The sequence below is a fragment of the Castor canadensis genome, chromosome 18, assembly GCF_047511655.1.
Source record: "Castor canadensis chromosome 18, mCasCan1.hap1v2, whole genome shotgun sequence".
Taxonomy (NCBI): Eukaryota; Metazoa; Chordata; class Mammalia; order Rodentia; family Castoridae; genus Castor; species Castor canadensis.
Window position 1 is genome coordinate 31,898,982 of NC_133403.1, and position 12,832 is coordinate 31,911,813.

The 12,832-nt window shown below is 45.8% G+C and overlaps 1 protein-coding gene across 2 annotated transcripts; it reads right to left on the minus strand.

Annotated features, from left to right (window-relative positions):
* On the minus strand, positions 1 to 12,136 carry Mlec (malectin). 2 transcript variants are annotated; one of them, XM_020179038.2, is made up of 5 exons: positions 11,737 to 12,127; positions 4,794 to 4,972; positions 4,075 to 4,251; positions 3,914 to 3,971; positions 1 to 2,737 (listed from the first exon to the last, which is right to left on the minus strand). In XM_020179038.2, the coding sequence occupies exons 1-5, from the start codon at positions 11,960 to 11,962 to the stop codon at positions 2,508 to 2,510; spliced, it is 870 nt and encodes a 289-aa protein (XP_020034627.1). In that variant the 5' UTR covers positions 11,963 to 12,127; the 3' UTR covers positions 1 to 2,507. The 2 variants fall into 2 exon arrangements, with proteins under 2 accessions (XP_020034627.1, XP_073917528.1); XM_074061427.1 differs by lacking the exons at positions 3,914 to 3,971; positions 4,075 to 4,251 and having other exon boundaries at positions 11,737 to 12,136.
* Positions 12,137 to 12,832: the final 696 nt, after the last annotated feature.

Genomic DNA, 12,832 nt, shown 5'->3' on the forward strand with positions numbered 1-12,832 from the left:
CCAAAAAAAAAAAAGCTTTCAAGTTCAGCATCATGAGCCAGCTGTTGCCAGCCCTAGGCAGCTCTTGTTAGCTGGGTGGGCTTGGTTCCAGGGGAGTCTACCCCAGCACCCCCCGCTATACTTCTTCCTGTTTCCTCATTTCCTCTTTAGTTTTTGTTAGCCATAGTTGTTCCTTCCTTTTGGACACAACCAGAGAGGAAAACACTCATTCCTACCCCTGGGGAAAGGGGTGGGCTTGGAAACAGAAGCAGAAGCAGAGCTGCTTGGCTTACAGTACCATTAGGAAATGGCCCCAGGAGTAGGGCTTCCTTCTGAGACTCTTGAGTCACTGAAGGATGGGCCGAGGTGAGGAGGCGAGACCCCTCCTTCCTCAAGGACCCAGGCAAACTAACAAACAAGGCAAAAAATAGAGGCAGTTACTCCTCCTTCTTCATCTTGTCTAATCCCTTGACAGTGGCCACAGCTTTAAGAGTTGTGATAGAAGAGGAACCGAAGCCACTATCAGAAACCCAGTTAGTCAGGACATCCACTGCCCTAGTCAAATGGTCCCCAAGATCAAGGACACAGTACCTCATCCTTTAGAAGCAGGGGAGCTATGGGAGCAAAGTGCTCCTCTGATGACAGACATCCAGCTGACCAACTCAGTACCCTATGACTGAGGCTCAAGTCTCGAGAAAACAAAGGGCAACAATTCCCAAATGTCTAAATGCTGGCCTGGAGTAATCATTAAGAGTCAAAGCTGAGACATGAGCCCAAGAGTTACTTACTTTGTCACATAAGGAACAGTTCAAATATATGAACTTTTAAAAAAATAATATGAGCTCTTAAAAATATCTAATAAGGCAAACTCAAAATTAAACACATTCTAGAAAGATGGGCCTGGCCTCACTGTCTATATTGTTCTAGCCCAAACTGAAGCTAATCCTGCTGCTACCCATCTACAAAATTCCTTGGCTGAGTTCTTCCTCACTGTTGTCCTAACTGGAAAACAGATAAAGATGACTGGGAAGGAAGGGAATAGGGAAGCTTCATTTCCTGCTGAAATGTTTCCAGGGAATTTAAGACATACACTTAGATGCTAAGGTTAACTTTAGAACTGCCAGGACTACAAACTGACTGGGAATCTTTCAGCCCCATCACACCAAGAATCCTGACTGCTATTTGAAAAGACAGAGGGGTATACTATTAAGAACAATGAGAAACATCACTGGACTGGTGCAGCCAGTCTAGTTCCTGGGGTCAACTCTAGGCATAAACTCAAACTGGTTGAACTGTGACACAGAGGATATGGACATAAATGAACATCAGATACTAGACACTCTAAACAGTGGTCAGTCACTTAGTAGGGCTCAAGTCTCTGAGGTTGCTCTTAAGTTATGCTAACATAAGCCTTTTCTAATCCAAAGACCAGAAGAGACTTTTAAGGTCAAGTGTTCTGTTGCTGCAGGCTGGAAAGCATCCCTGTCCCCTGGCAGCAAGACCCTACAAGGGGGCCAGTACAGAACTGCTGGGTCAGGTCCTCCTGGCTGCTGGCTCAGAGATCCAGGGAGGGAGGTACCAACAAGGTAAGGTAGAGAGGATAAAACATTCAAGCAGAGAGAACCCCAGCCCCCTGTCTCCTTCCCTTCTTGGCAATAACTTAGTAGCATGGTTGAGAAGGAGAAGAGATTACAAATGAACCAGATCAAGAAAAAAACTGAAAAGAAATCAAGTCCCCAATAGGCACTGAAATCAAAATGATTTGTTGTAACAAGTCAGAGGCAATTTGAGGACCTGACATAAACTAATCGTCTTGGATACCAGACAGTCCTCTAACTGGCACATGTGAGGGAGATAAGCTATGACAAAGTTCAAATATTTGAGGTGGAACCATATTGAATTAATCCAGATTTGCTTCCAAGTAAGGAAGCATTGACTTTTCCTTTTTTTTTTTTTTGATCCCCTCCCCCCTTTTGTCTTTACCATCCAACTTACAGACCTTTACACACACGTTCTTTCAATCCCAGGACAGCTAAAAACTTATCTGGACATAACTTCAGAACATATCCAACTCCCAGTGCTGGTCTTCTCAGGTAATAAGATGACATTTCTCTGCTGTTAATTTCTAACCTAAAAAAAAGGAACTGTAACTGCTTTGAGTTCAGAGTCCTTTCTGCTAGGTATACAAATGAGGATCCTTGAAGAGGAAGGATCCATTTGCCCTAAGTACCCCAGAGTGGAAAGAGATAGCTGGGGGGGGTCAGCCACAAAGAGAGGAATAGGATTGAAGCAGATCTGGGACCAGGTGGTGGGTGAAGGCTGCTCTCCACTCACTCTGCCTCTTTTTATCTCCTTTAATTTGTGTGTGGGGGGGGGTTTCTTTTATTCTTTTTCTTTTTCTTTTTTTTTTTTTTTGGCGGGGGGAGGCATTTGTTGTTGTTGTTAATCATTATGAAAAATACAGACACCAAACCAATGTTTGGTTTCTTTCCCACTGCCCTCCACCCTCTCAGGATGGCCATTTGTTCTCACAACCGGCAGAGGCAGAAGAGGGTTGGAATGAAGACTCCGAAGGCCACCAGGATGGGAAACATGAGGCTGCTGTTGTCCGAGGCATAGGGGTTAGGTGTTCGAGGACCTGACTGCACCCGGTTCTTATTGGCCTGTCTTTTGAGATTAGACCCTTCATCATATTCTTCTTCTTCTTCCTCTTCTTCTTTCTTCTCCAATCCTGGATGAGGTTGCAGCTTTGGTACATCTAATACAAGAAAGAAAATACCTATTAAGTAAGACTCACAGCATCTAAGTGAGATCATTAAGAGCAGCAAATAAGTCTCAATAAAGAGACTCCAGTGCCCTAACCAGGGACCACAGGAAGAGGCAGACATAGTAGAAGTAGCCTCTAGCCTATAGAACAGATTTAACTAAAAGACCAGTAAAAGCCCTACCAACGGGAGGCTGCCTCCCCTCCTGTCCCACTTCTTCAGAGCCCCAAAAGGTCTGGGGCAGGGACAATGACCTGACACCCAACACTTAACCTTTTAATTTCTCCTCTTCATTCCCGTAAGCCCATATTCCCTTTCAGTTCATAGAGACTGAAGAAGAGCTGATCCACAGAGTTCTGGGCTCTCAGCCCACACTACCTCTCTACCTGCCTCTTCCTCAGGGACTCAAGCACAAGAGTTGTCTGGTATAAGACATTAGTATTAGGGGACATCAAGTCAAGAGGAGGAGACTCTCAGTATAGTCAAGACAAAGTGAGAACAGGTACAGAGATAGGATGGGGGAGAAAAGTCATTAAGATACAAACTTTTCTGCAAAAGTCAACCTGGGGAAATTCTCAGCCAGGATTATCTAAACCTTGAGCAAAAGATATACTCTTGGATCTCAGGAGACATTAACAAATAAGGGTACTGCAGTTTCAACTCAGGACTTCATGAGTGCAAAGCAGGCACTCTACCACTTGGGCCACGCCTCCAGCCACAACTCAACTTTTTTTGTGCCGATGTAGTGCAGTCATGCTGGAATTTTTCAGAGCTACCAAAACTCTGTAAGAGGTCCCCCCCAGGGAACAGATGCCAAACAAAGAAATGGAATGAGAACAAGTTTTAGGCAATTCCAGATGACTAAAAGTATCAGGCACCCCAGTAGTACCCATTATTAATCCCATTTATATATAAGAAAGTTAAAGGAATTTGTCCAAGACCAAACAGCTGATTAAATGGTAGCACCAAGATATAGATATAAACACAGATCTGACTTCAAAGCTGTGACCAGTACTCTGATATACTTAATCCTCATTCATCTGACTCCAAATTACAATTTGGCTGAAAGAGTTTCAAAAATAATGACGATCCAAATTACCTCCCACGGGTTTCCTCACCCATATCCTTCAGCCTAAGTCAAAAATCAGCAAGTGAAAAGCATAACTTACCATCCACTGTCCCAGCCATGATGTAGAGTGCACAGACTTTGGGATTGTCATAGTACCCCTAGAAAATGTGAAAGAGTAGTCAGCCCCACACAGTCACAAACATCTTCCCCTCACCCATTCTTCTAAGCCCTTCCTACTGTGAGGCAAAACAGCAGGGTTACCTTGACAAACTCAATGTAGAGTTTCCCTGTGAAAGTGGATACCTCCCCCTGGACACTCAGCTTCCCCTTTCTGATGCTCATAGGGATGATTTCATCATGAGCTGTGCTGTGCCCAACACGATCAAAGATATCCAAGTCCTTCACGACGACATGGCCATTTAATCGTACATCAAATACCTTCCAGGATTAGAAAAGGAGACAATGTCAAAAAACATCAGCTTTACACCCTTTCAAGGAATCGGACATTGTGCACACGCCTGGGCTTCAAGTTCAAAAATGATTTAAGAAATGATGGCTCTGGATAAACTCCAGAGTGGCTAGAGTCCTTTACCTGAGCCAAATCAAAACCCTGTTCCTTCATTGCCAAATGCAAAGTTTAGCATGGAAAGGAAGAAATTCACAGAAAAGGACAGAAAAACAGGATAAGGCTAAAAACAAGAAGGTGCTGAAAACCTAGAAGGAAATAACCAAGAGGGCCTTAACAGAATCAGTAAGTTGCCAAGAACTAGGATTGTAGCATTGCTTTCTGTCACCAACTACCAAGGCAAGTGCAGCCACTTGGGACACAGCTTCTCTAGGTCCAGAAGGCATCCAGCTTTTCCAATGTTATCTGTTCCTCCTTTCTTGGGGGAGCTCTTACATACTCTGACCCCACAGCAAAGGACTATCCAGGAGTAGCAATGTCCAACTGGTCAAGAAGGGGCCTGACCAGGCCTCACCTTCTGCTGGGACTGTGCAAAGTAGACCTCAGCAAATTTCAACACCAGAACATAGTCCCCTTCCTCCTTGATGGGTACTTCGTAGCCAAAGGTCTCCTCGTTGTACCGCTCTGTTTGATACAGGATCTGATCCTCAGGGTTTGAGCGCAGGATTGGCAGTTTCATGCCATAGTCTGAGGCTAGGAACAAAAAAAAAAAAAAAACAAAGAGAAAGCACATCAGAGGCAAGATATAATAGAAGAGAACTGCCAGAGGCAATTCCAGGGCAATACTAACTAATAACCTTTCTAGTAGAAGGGAGGCAACCCCTTTGTACAAAGCTCACACAAAGGCAAGAATCAGATAGCCATTACCACAGGAGGGTAACATGAAAGAAATTAAACACTAATCACCCCAACAGCCCCATAACCCTCACAGTGGAATTTTGTGGAAGCACATTAAAATGACTTTCCCCAGCTGTCTGGAGATGGATGTAGAAAAAAAGAGCTATTTGCAGGTATGGCTTTCTGAGAGGGAGAGCTTCAAAGAAACTTCCTGAAACCAGAGGGGCAGCCAGGAATTCTAATCAAGGTGATTCAGTTTAAATGTTTTTTTTTTCTCAGTCAAAAAAATTCAGAGTCAAAACCAAATAGTATTATCTCATTAGGAAAGTTATTCATCATTGTTTTTACTACAAATAAGATTCCAGCTATGCTTGTTTTTTCAGAGTTTTCATTCAAAAAGTCCCAAGGCTGACAAAAAGAAAAAGGCAATTTCCTTCAGATATGAACACCTTACATTTGCAGAGACTCAAAAGTTCCACCTCACCTACTGTCTCAAACTGACAGAAAAAAACAGTTTTACTGTGGCTCCAACATCTAGCACAGTGCTGGCACATAGTAGCCACAAGATGTGCTCTGCTGAATGAACAATTGGCAATGAAGGAGATCCTTGCAAACAGTGAAGCCCTGCACTTCTCAGTAGCTAGATCATCCTGCAGAAAAGAGAATCTGTCAAGGTCTTACTGACACCTCTGGCTCTAGTCCTGAAGAGCCATCTTTCTCATTTCACAAATTGATAAGAAAAAAGACAAGCTAAAAGTAAACAGTTATTTACCTTGGGTCAGTATCAGAAGAACTAAAAACCTCTACTTCTCCAAGTCCTCTGGGCAACAAGTTTACATATGTTCTTCCTCCTACACAATAAACTAAACTAATGTCTTTCCACAAATACATCACCTTTCAGTCCCAAAATGCTTCCTCCTTCAGAGCACAGTTAACTCCTTTATCCTATAGACAGAGGAAGCTTTCCAGAGTTTCATAAGGCTACTTTCCAACCTACACATGGAACAATAGGGCAGTCTCTACTGTGACATGGAATTAAGACTTCAAGACCACCTTCTACTCTCACATGGTGACCCTGAAGACATTTGGCACCTAGATCCCTTGGGAGAGCCTAAGAGCAGCCATACCGGCTGGAGAGCTACATCCTTTGAATGGCAAGCTATACCCTCTGAATCACCAAATTTCAAGGGAGAGGACATGACAAAAAGTAAAAGATTACTGACAGACCCAGTGACTGAGGTCAAACCCTCAAAAAAATAAACATAACTGTTAACAATTCCTGTAAGTCACACAGCTATGAGATCAGATGGACTGATGAGACAATGGAACAGGAAACTCATTGCACTTTTGTCTTTAGACTTTTTTCTCCTATGTCTCCTCAAGAAATCAAAGAAAGGTAACATTACAAAGGATGTACTACAAATATGCCCCTGCTCTTTCCCAGGCTCAAAAACTCTGGGACACAAACCAATGAAACCTAAAAGACTATTTCTTTCCCAACTGAACATTAAGAATTTTCTTCTTCCACGAGGAGTGTGATCCTTACAAATTTGGAACATTAACTAGATTTGATTTACAGATACAGAGAAAATTTTTCACATATGTGGACAATCTTTTTTTTTTCTCCTTGCCAAATGAAAAAAGTAAGAAACTGACAATAATGTAATCTGTGGCAGCCCTAGTTCCACAGCTAAGAAAACTCAAGTGATATAAACAAAAATTACTTAATTTTGGAATCACCTTTAAATATTTTCCCTTTAAAGCCCAAGTAGCTTTCCTAATAGATTTCTCTCATGCAAAGTTGAACTTACCCAAATCCCAAGAGATACAGCAACAAAAAGAATTTTTCTTCCATCCTTAGCCTTTATGTATTCACAGCTAAACAAATTTCTTAAAAATACAATGAAGGAGCTTGGCACCAGCGATACTAGCTACTTGTGAGGCTGAGATCAGGAGGATCACAGTTTGAGGCCAGGCTGGGCAAACAGTTTACTAGACCCATCTCCAAATTAGCTGGAGCAAAATGGACTGGAGGTGTGACTTAACTGGTAGAGCACCTGCTTTGCAAGTGCAAAGCCTTAAGTTCAAACCCCAGTTCCACCAAAAAAAAAAAAAAAAAATATATATATATATATATATATACACACATATGTATAAAATGAAGTGTACAATCAGCACACTGCTGACGTTGGCACAATATAGCTAGGTTAACAAAAAGGAAAGAGGCCACAAGGCCTACATTATGTCTGCTGCTTCCTACTTCTGGACAGTAGAGTGGCCTGGCTCCTTAGAAAATTCAACCCAGGTTTTGAATAAGACAAGCCTGAATTTGAATGCTGGCTTTGCCACCTACTAAGTGATGCTGAACAAGTTATTTCTTCTAGATCTATTTTCTCACTTATAAAATAGGGCTATCACCTACCCCCATGGAGTTGTAGTGAGGATAAAAACACCTGTAAAGAGCTTATGTAGTATGAAAATGGAAAAATGAAACCTGGAACAGGTGAAGGGAAGATAAAGGAGAATGATGGAAGGGGTGAATTCAACTATGATATATTGAAGAACTTTTGTAACTGTCACAGTGTACCCCCAGTACAATAATGATAATTTTAAAAGGGGGTGAGGGTAAAGAACTTATGTAGTATCTCTCACAGAGAAAGAGAGACATGTTAGAATGTCACTTGAGCAAGGATATACACAAAGCAAGCACTAAATAAATTCTTCCACTCTGGGGAGTTTAGAGAAAAAGCAAAGAAAGCAATAAAGTGAAGTGGAAAATTCCTGGGAACCGCAGGAACAGGAAAGCCAGAATGAGTAGGAACACGTTCAGCATGAGACCACCACCCGGTAAAGTGCTTTGCTTCTTGGTGCTTTAACATTGCTCAGCACCCCAACACTAGGCCTCCTGACTGCTATCTGATTCTTCTGAATCACTTCTTCCTCAAGCGAGCCTAGCTCCTAAAAAATTACTCTAAATGAACTGAGACAAAGAATCCAGGGATTCGGTGACCTAAATTTCCTACCTGTGAACTTCCAGTACTTGGAGGGCCCATAGATGAAGTGTGACAATATACTAGGTGACAATATAAGGAGAGAATTCTAAACAAATCCTCTGGCCATAAGGAAATCAGATGCAATAGTGACTGACTGACACTCTCCCTCTCTCATACCATCTTTCAAGTTCTTATCTCCCCAAGGCCAAATCCTTCCCCAGCCAAAAGGAAGGCAGCCCAGGAAAGGGTCTTCTTTAGGGTTACAGGCAGTAATCTGATAGGCTCAGGCCCCCAGCCAGCATTTTTCCCATCTGGAGCCATGTTCTGCCCTATTTTTAATTCCATGTAAAAGGTCATCAAGCAGAAAAGAGATAGTGACACTTTACCCTACTCTGGACAGGAGAGTTTTCAGAGTCATGTCAGAGATTTCTAAAGTATGAGAGGAAAATATGGCTCAGAGAGGTAAGGCAAGTTCTTCAAGGTCATACAACTCCAGCAGGTATCCTTCTATGAAGAAATAGTCTTCCCCTAAAACCAAGCCAAGTTCTGTGCCCTTAAGCCAAATAATTAAGTCTTTTTCTAGTCAGAGTCAAGAGAAACCCGCCACAATAATTCAATTAAGAACCTGGAATAAATAGCATCCTTACAGCCCAAGGTAAACGCTGCTACAGCACTTTACAGATGTACTTCTACCCATTGAATAAAAGCACACAGATTGAAAAATGCCTTTCCAGGCTGAGAGCACTAGCCCTCCTCAAGGCAGAAATTAAATTCAATAAACAGTACAGCGGAGCGCCAGTGGCTCACGCCTGTAATCCTAGCTACTCAGGAGGCAGAAATCAGGAGGACTGCAGTTTGAAGCCAGCCCAGCAAAGTTCTGCGAGCAAGACCCTATCTCGAAAAAACCCTTCACGAAAAGGGCTGATGGAGTGGCTCAAGATGTAAGACCCTGAGTTCAAGTCCCAATACCACAATAAATAAATAAATAAATAAACAGTACAAAGTACCTTTGAAAGCATAAACCACCAGGTACCCTGGGCCACTCAGTTACAAGAACGTGGAACTACAAAGAAACTATAAAGCAACAGCAAGTTCAATAGCAAGCCAAACCCTTATCTGGACTAACTTGGCAACAAATACCTGAATTCATTCAACGTAAAATGAACTTTCTTCAGTATGCTGGGAACAATGTGGGAAAGGAAATCAGCATACAACTCCTGCTGCAGTGAGTGTAAATATCTGCATGAAGCAAGGGTCTCAAAATATCTGGCACACCCTCAGCCAAACAGGACCAGATGAGGAAAGGCGGCACGAACAGCTGCACTTCCCTTGGTGGGGCTGACTCTTAAGTACAGAAGAAACTAAAAAGCTGACTCCTGAGTGGAAACTTAAACACATCTCAGCCTCAGACCTAATGCCAGCAAAAGGCTACTCTCAGGAACCTGGCAAGTGCAATGTTGCAACAAGCCAGTCCAAGCTGCAGCGGGTGATCCCCATCCCTTCTCCCCAACCATACCTTAATGCTATCCAGTTCATACTCAGGTTTGGCAAACAGAGTGGCAGGGAACCTCCACTTATACAATGCCCCAAAGGAAAGATTGCAACATGCAAGAGCTCTGGTCTTCTCCCAAGGAACTGCAGCCATGAGCCAATAACCCAAGGACAGAGAGCCTGGCTGACTGCTGACCAGGCCAAAACAACAGCAAAGCCACTTGCACTAGCAAATCAAAACCAGAATTTCTGAATAAGAGTAGTACCTGGGAACTAAATATGTGGCCTTAGCTTTATCCTCTGCACAAGGGACCTAACAGAACAATGTGACCAATGTAAAGCTTGGTATCTGCTAAGTGAAAGAAGCCATCTGCACACTAAGGCTGTTATCTCAGGAGGCAAAGTCCACAAACTGTGTCTAGCTTCCTTCCTCCTTGACCACACTCATGAAGAGAAAGGGTCCACAATTTTGATGGGCTCCTGCTGTAAGTCAGGCATGGTGGTACAGATCTGTAATCGCAGGAGGCTGAGGCAGGAGGATCCAATGTTCAAGGCCAACTTGGGCTACATTGCAAAAAACCAAACAAACCTTAGGGTTAAGTCCAGCTTTGGCTGCTGCAAAACTGGAACCCTGATTCAGCTGAACCCGGGCTACTGAGCCCAAATGCCAGGGCTAAACAAATTCCAAGACAAATGGAGAATTTCAGTCTTGTGTCCTAAGACTTCACATATCTAAACTCCTAAGGTAACAAACTTTCCAGGACACTGTAACTAACTTGCAAAGACTAAGTTAAACCCTTTTCTAAAGTGAAGAGCCAATTCTGGGCATCGTGGAAAAAGAGAGAAAGTCTGTCTCCTAGCTGTCTGGAGTGGCACACTGCCAATTTGGCAGCCTCTGAACCCAGAATACAGCATAAATCTCCTTCCAACACATGCAGCAAGGAACTTCCTTCTTAAACCTGTTTTCCAATCCTACTTACAGGGAAACAAAACAAAAGAAACAGAATCTAGAGCACATTTCTCCAGAGTGGTCTGGGGGTGACCTACATTGGGAGTCCCTGGGTCTCAGCATTTAAAAAAAAAGCCTTGTCTGATAGGTCTGAAGTGGGGATCAGGAGTTTGCACTGTTTTTTGGTTTTTTTTTTCCTGGCTTGAGACATTCCACTAGCTAGGAATCTGCATTCTTACCCACCTCCCCTAGCAATTCTTCTTTTTTTTTAAATTTGGGGCGGGGGGTGGTGAAGGGGGGTGGTACTGGGGTTTGAACTCAGGGCCTACACCTTGAGCCTTTTTTTGTGATAAGCTTTTTCGAGATACGGTCTCTTGAACTATTTGCCTGGCTATGGCTTCGAACCTTGATCCTCCTGATTTCTCCCTCCTGAGTAGCTAGGATTACAGCCGTGAACCACAGGGCACCCAGCTCCCCTCGCAATTCTTAACACTCTATGTTTGGGAACTGTGCAGCCAGCTTTGTAAAAACAAAAACAAAAACAAAAACAAAACAAAACACTGCTGCTCAACCAGTTAAGTCACAACTGCTCTCCCCTTGAATTGCAATGTTACCTCTCAGAACCACCCCGGAGGAGGCTGCAGCACTCTGATCTTCAGATGACACGCTGCCACCAGCCTCACACACAGGGTGGCTTTCATTATAACCACCTCAGCAGGGGTGGCCTTCTTTTAGGAGCACACATAGTCCTCGCTCCAAAGGAGAGCGGGGGAGGAGGCTGCGATCAAACTTTCCTGGCCCATCCCCTCCAAAGATTCCTTGCTATTCTGGCTAAGAATCAAGCCCTGCTCCTGCAGAAGGGGCAAGGAAAGCAGCCGATTGTTGGGTGGCCCAAACCTATCGCGATTTTCTCGACAGACGATCAGGGGCGGGGGGAAGGGGCGAAAGGCCGCCCTCGCCTTTACTTCCCCGGCTCGGGAGGGGACGACATGAGGGGTCCAGGTATAACTTCTCGCCAACTCGCTGCCTCGATGGCTCTTGGTGGCGTCCGACAAGTGCTAGGTCCTGGGATCTGGCCAGATCCCCCAGGAACCTGCAGAGACGTGGCCCCGGAGTCGAGGCAGGGGCGCGGGGAAGGCCGCTGGCCGGCTGCGCCCCGCATCGCACCGCAGGCCCCGCACTCTCACCTCGGCCCACCCGGCCTTCCAAAGGGTCCTTGCGGAAGTGGATCCCGTGCACGTCCACATGCGCCTCGCCGCCCGCGTTGACGGCCCAAATGACGCTCTCCGGCAGCCCTGCCCCGGCGGCGCCGGCCACGCCGAGCCCCGGCTCCCGGAGCGCGGGCAGCAGCAGCAGCAGCAGCAGTCGCAGAAGCGCCACAGCGACTCCTTCAACTGCTCGGGGCCCCAGCATGGCGGCCACCACTGCAGGGGCAGCCCCCACCGACCCTCGTCCTCGGCTGGCCGCCAGGCCGCCCGGGACTCAGTGAAACAGCGCTACGGGCCGCTCTGCCTCAGCCGCTGAGGACATGTCGCTCTCAGGCCTCCTCCTCTTCAGCCACGGGTACCGCCTCCCACCTCTTGGAACAACCTACCCCGCCGCCCAGCCCTCCTAGCCGGGCACTACAGCCAATCAGCGCCAGGTCCTCATTAATTACCCACCACCCCGCCTGGAGCTGCCTTCCCATTGGCTATCAGGCACGGGAAAGGGCGTAGCCACTCCCAGCCTCCCACCCAACCACCCGGCGAGAGATGGAGCGCGCGCAGAGGGAGGGAGTTCGGTTGAAGCGGCGGTTCGATGCGGAAGTGGCGAGTGCAGCGACCAGGTGGCCCCGGAATCCCACAGCTGAATGGGAAAGGTGGCCTGGGGCGGGGGAACGTTTAGGGTAGGGCGCACTGACACGTCGCCAGCATTTCCGGTGCTCCAGATCTTGGGACCGAATAGGCTCCGGAGGGGGCGTTGCTGTTTCCCGCCCCCTTTTTTCTCTCACGGAGCGGCATGAGCATAAGATCTAGTAGGAGAAGCAATGAACACTCTCTCGACCTAAGAGATTCAGCCTTTTTCCCTGTGTAAGGCAGAAGACCCAGCCTTTCCTAAGGAGACCACATGCACAGATCTTCAGGGCACCAGTCTCACGAGGCTAAGGTCCCGCCCCCACCCCTTAGCGGGCTCCGGGCTGGTGGTAGCGTCCAGGCAGCCATCCAATCAGAAGGCTCCAACGCAGCGGAAACGCGTGGCTTTGTGAGGGAGGGGCTCCAGGCTGCCCGCGTCTCCATGGCGATA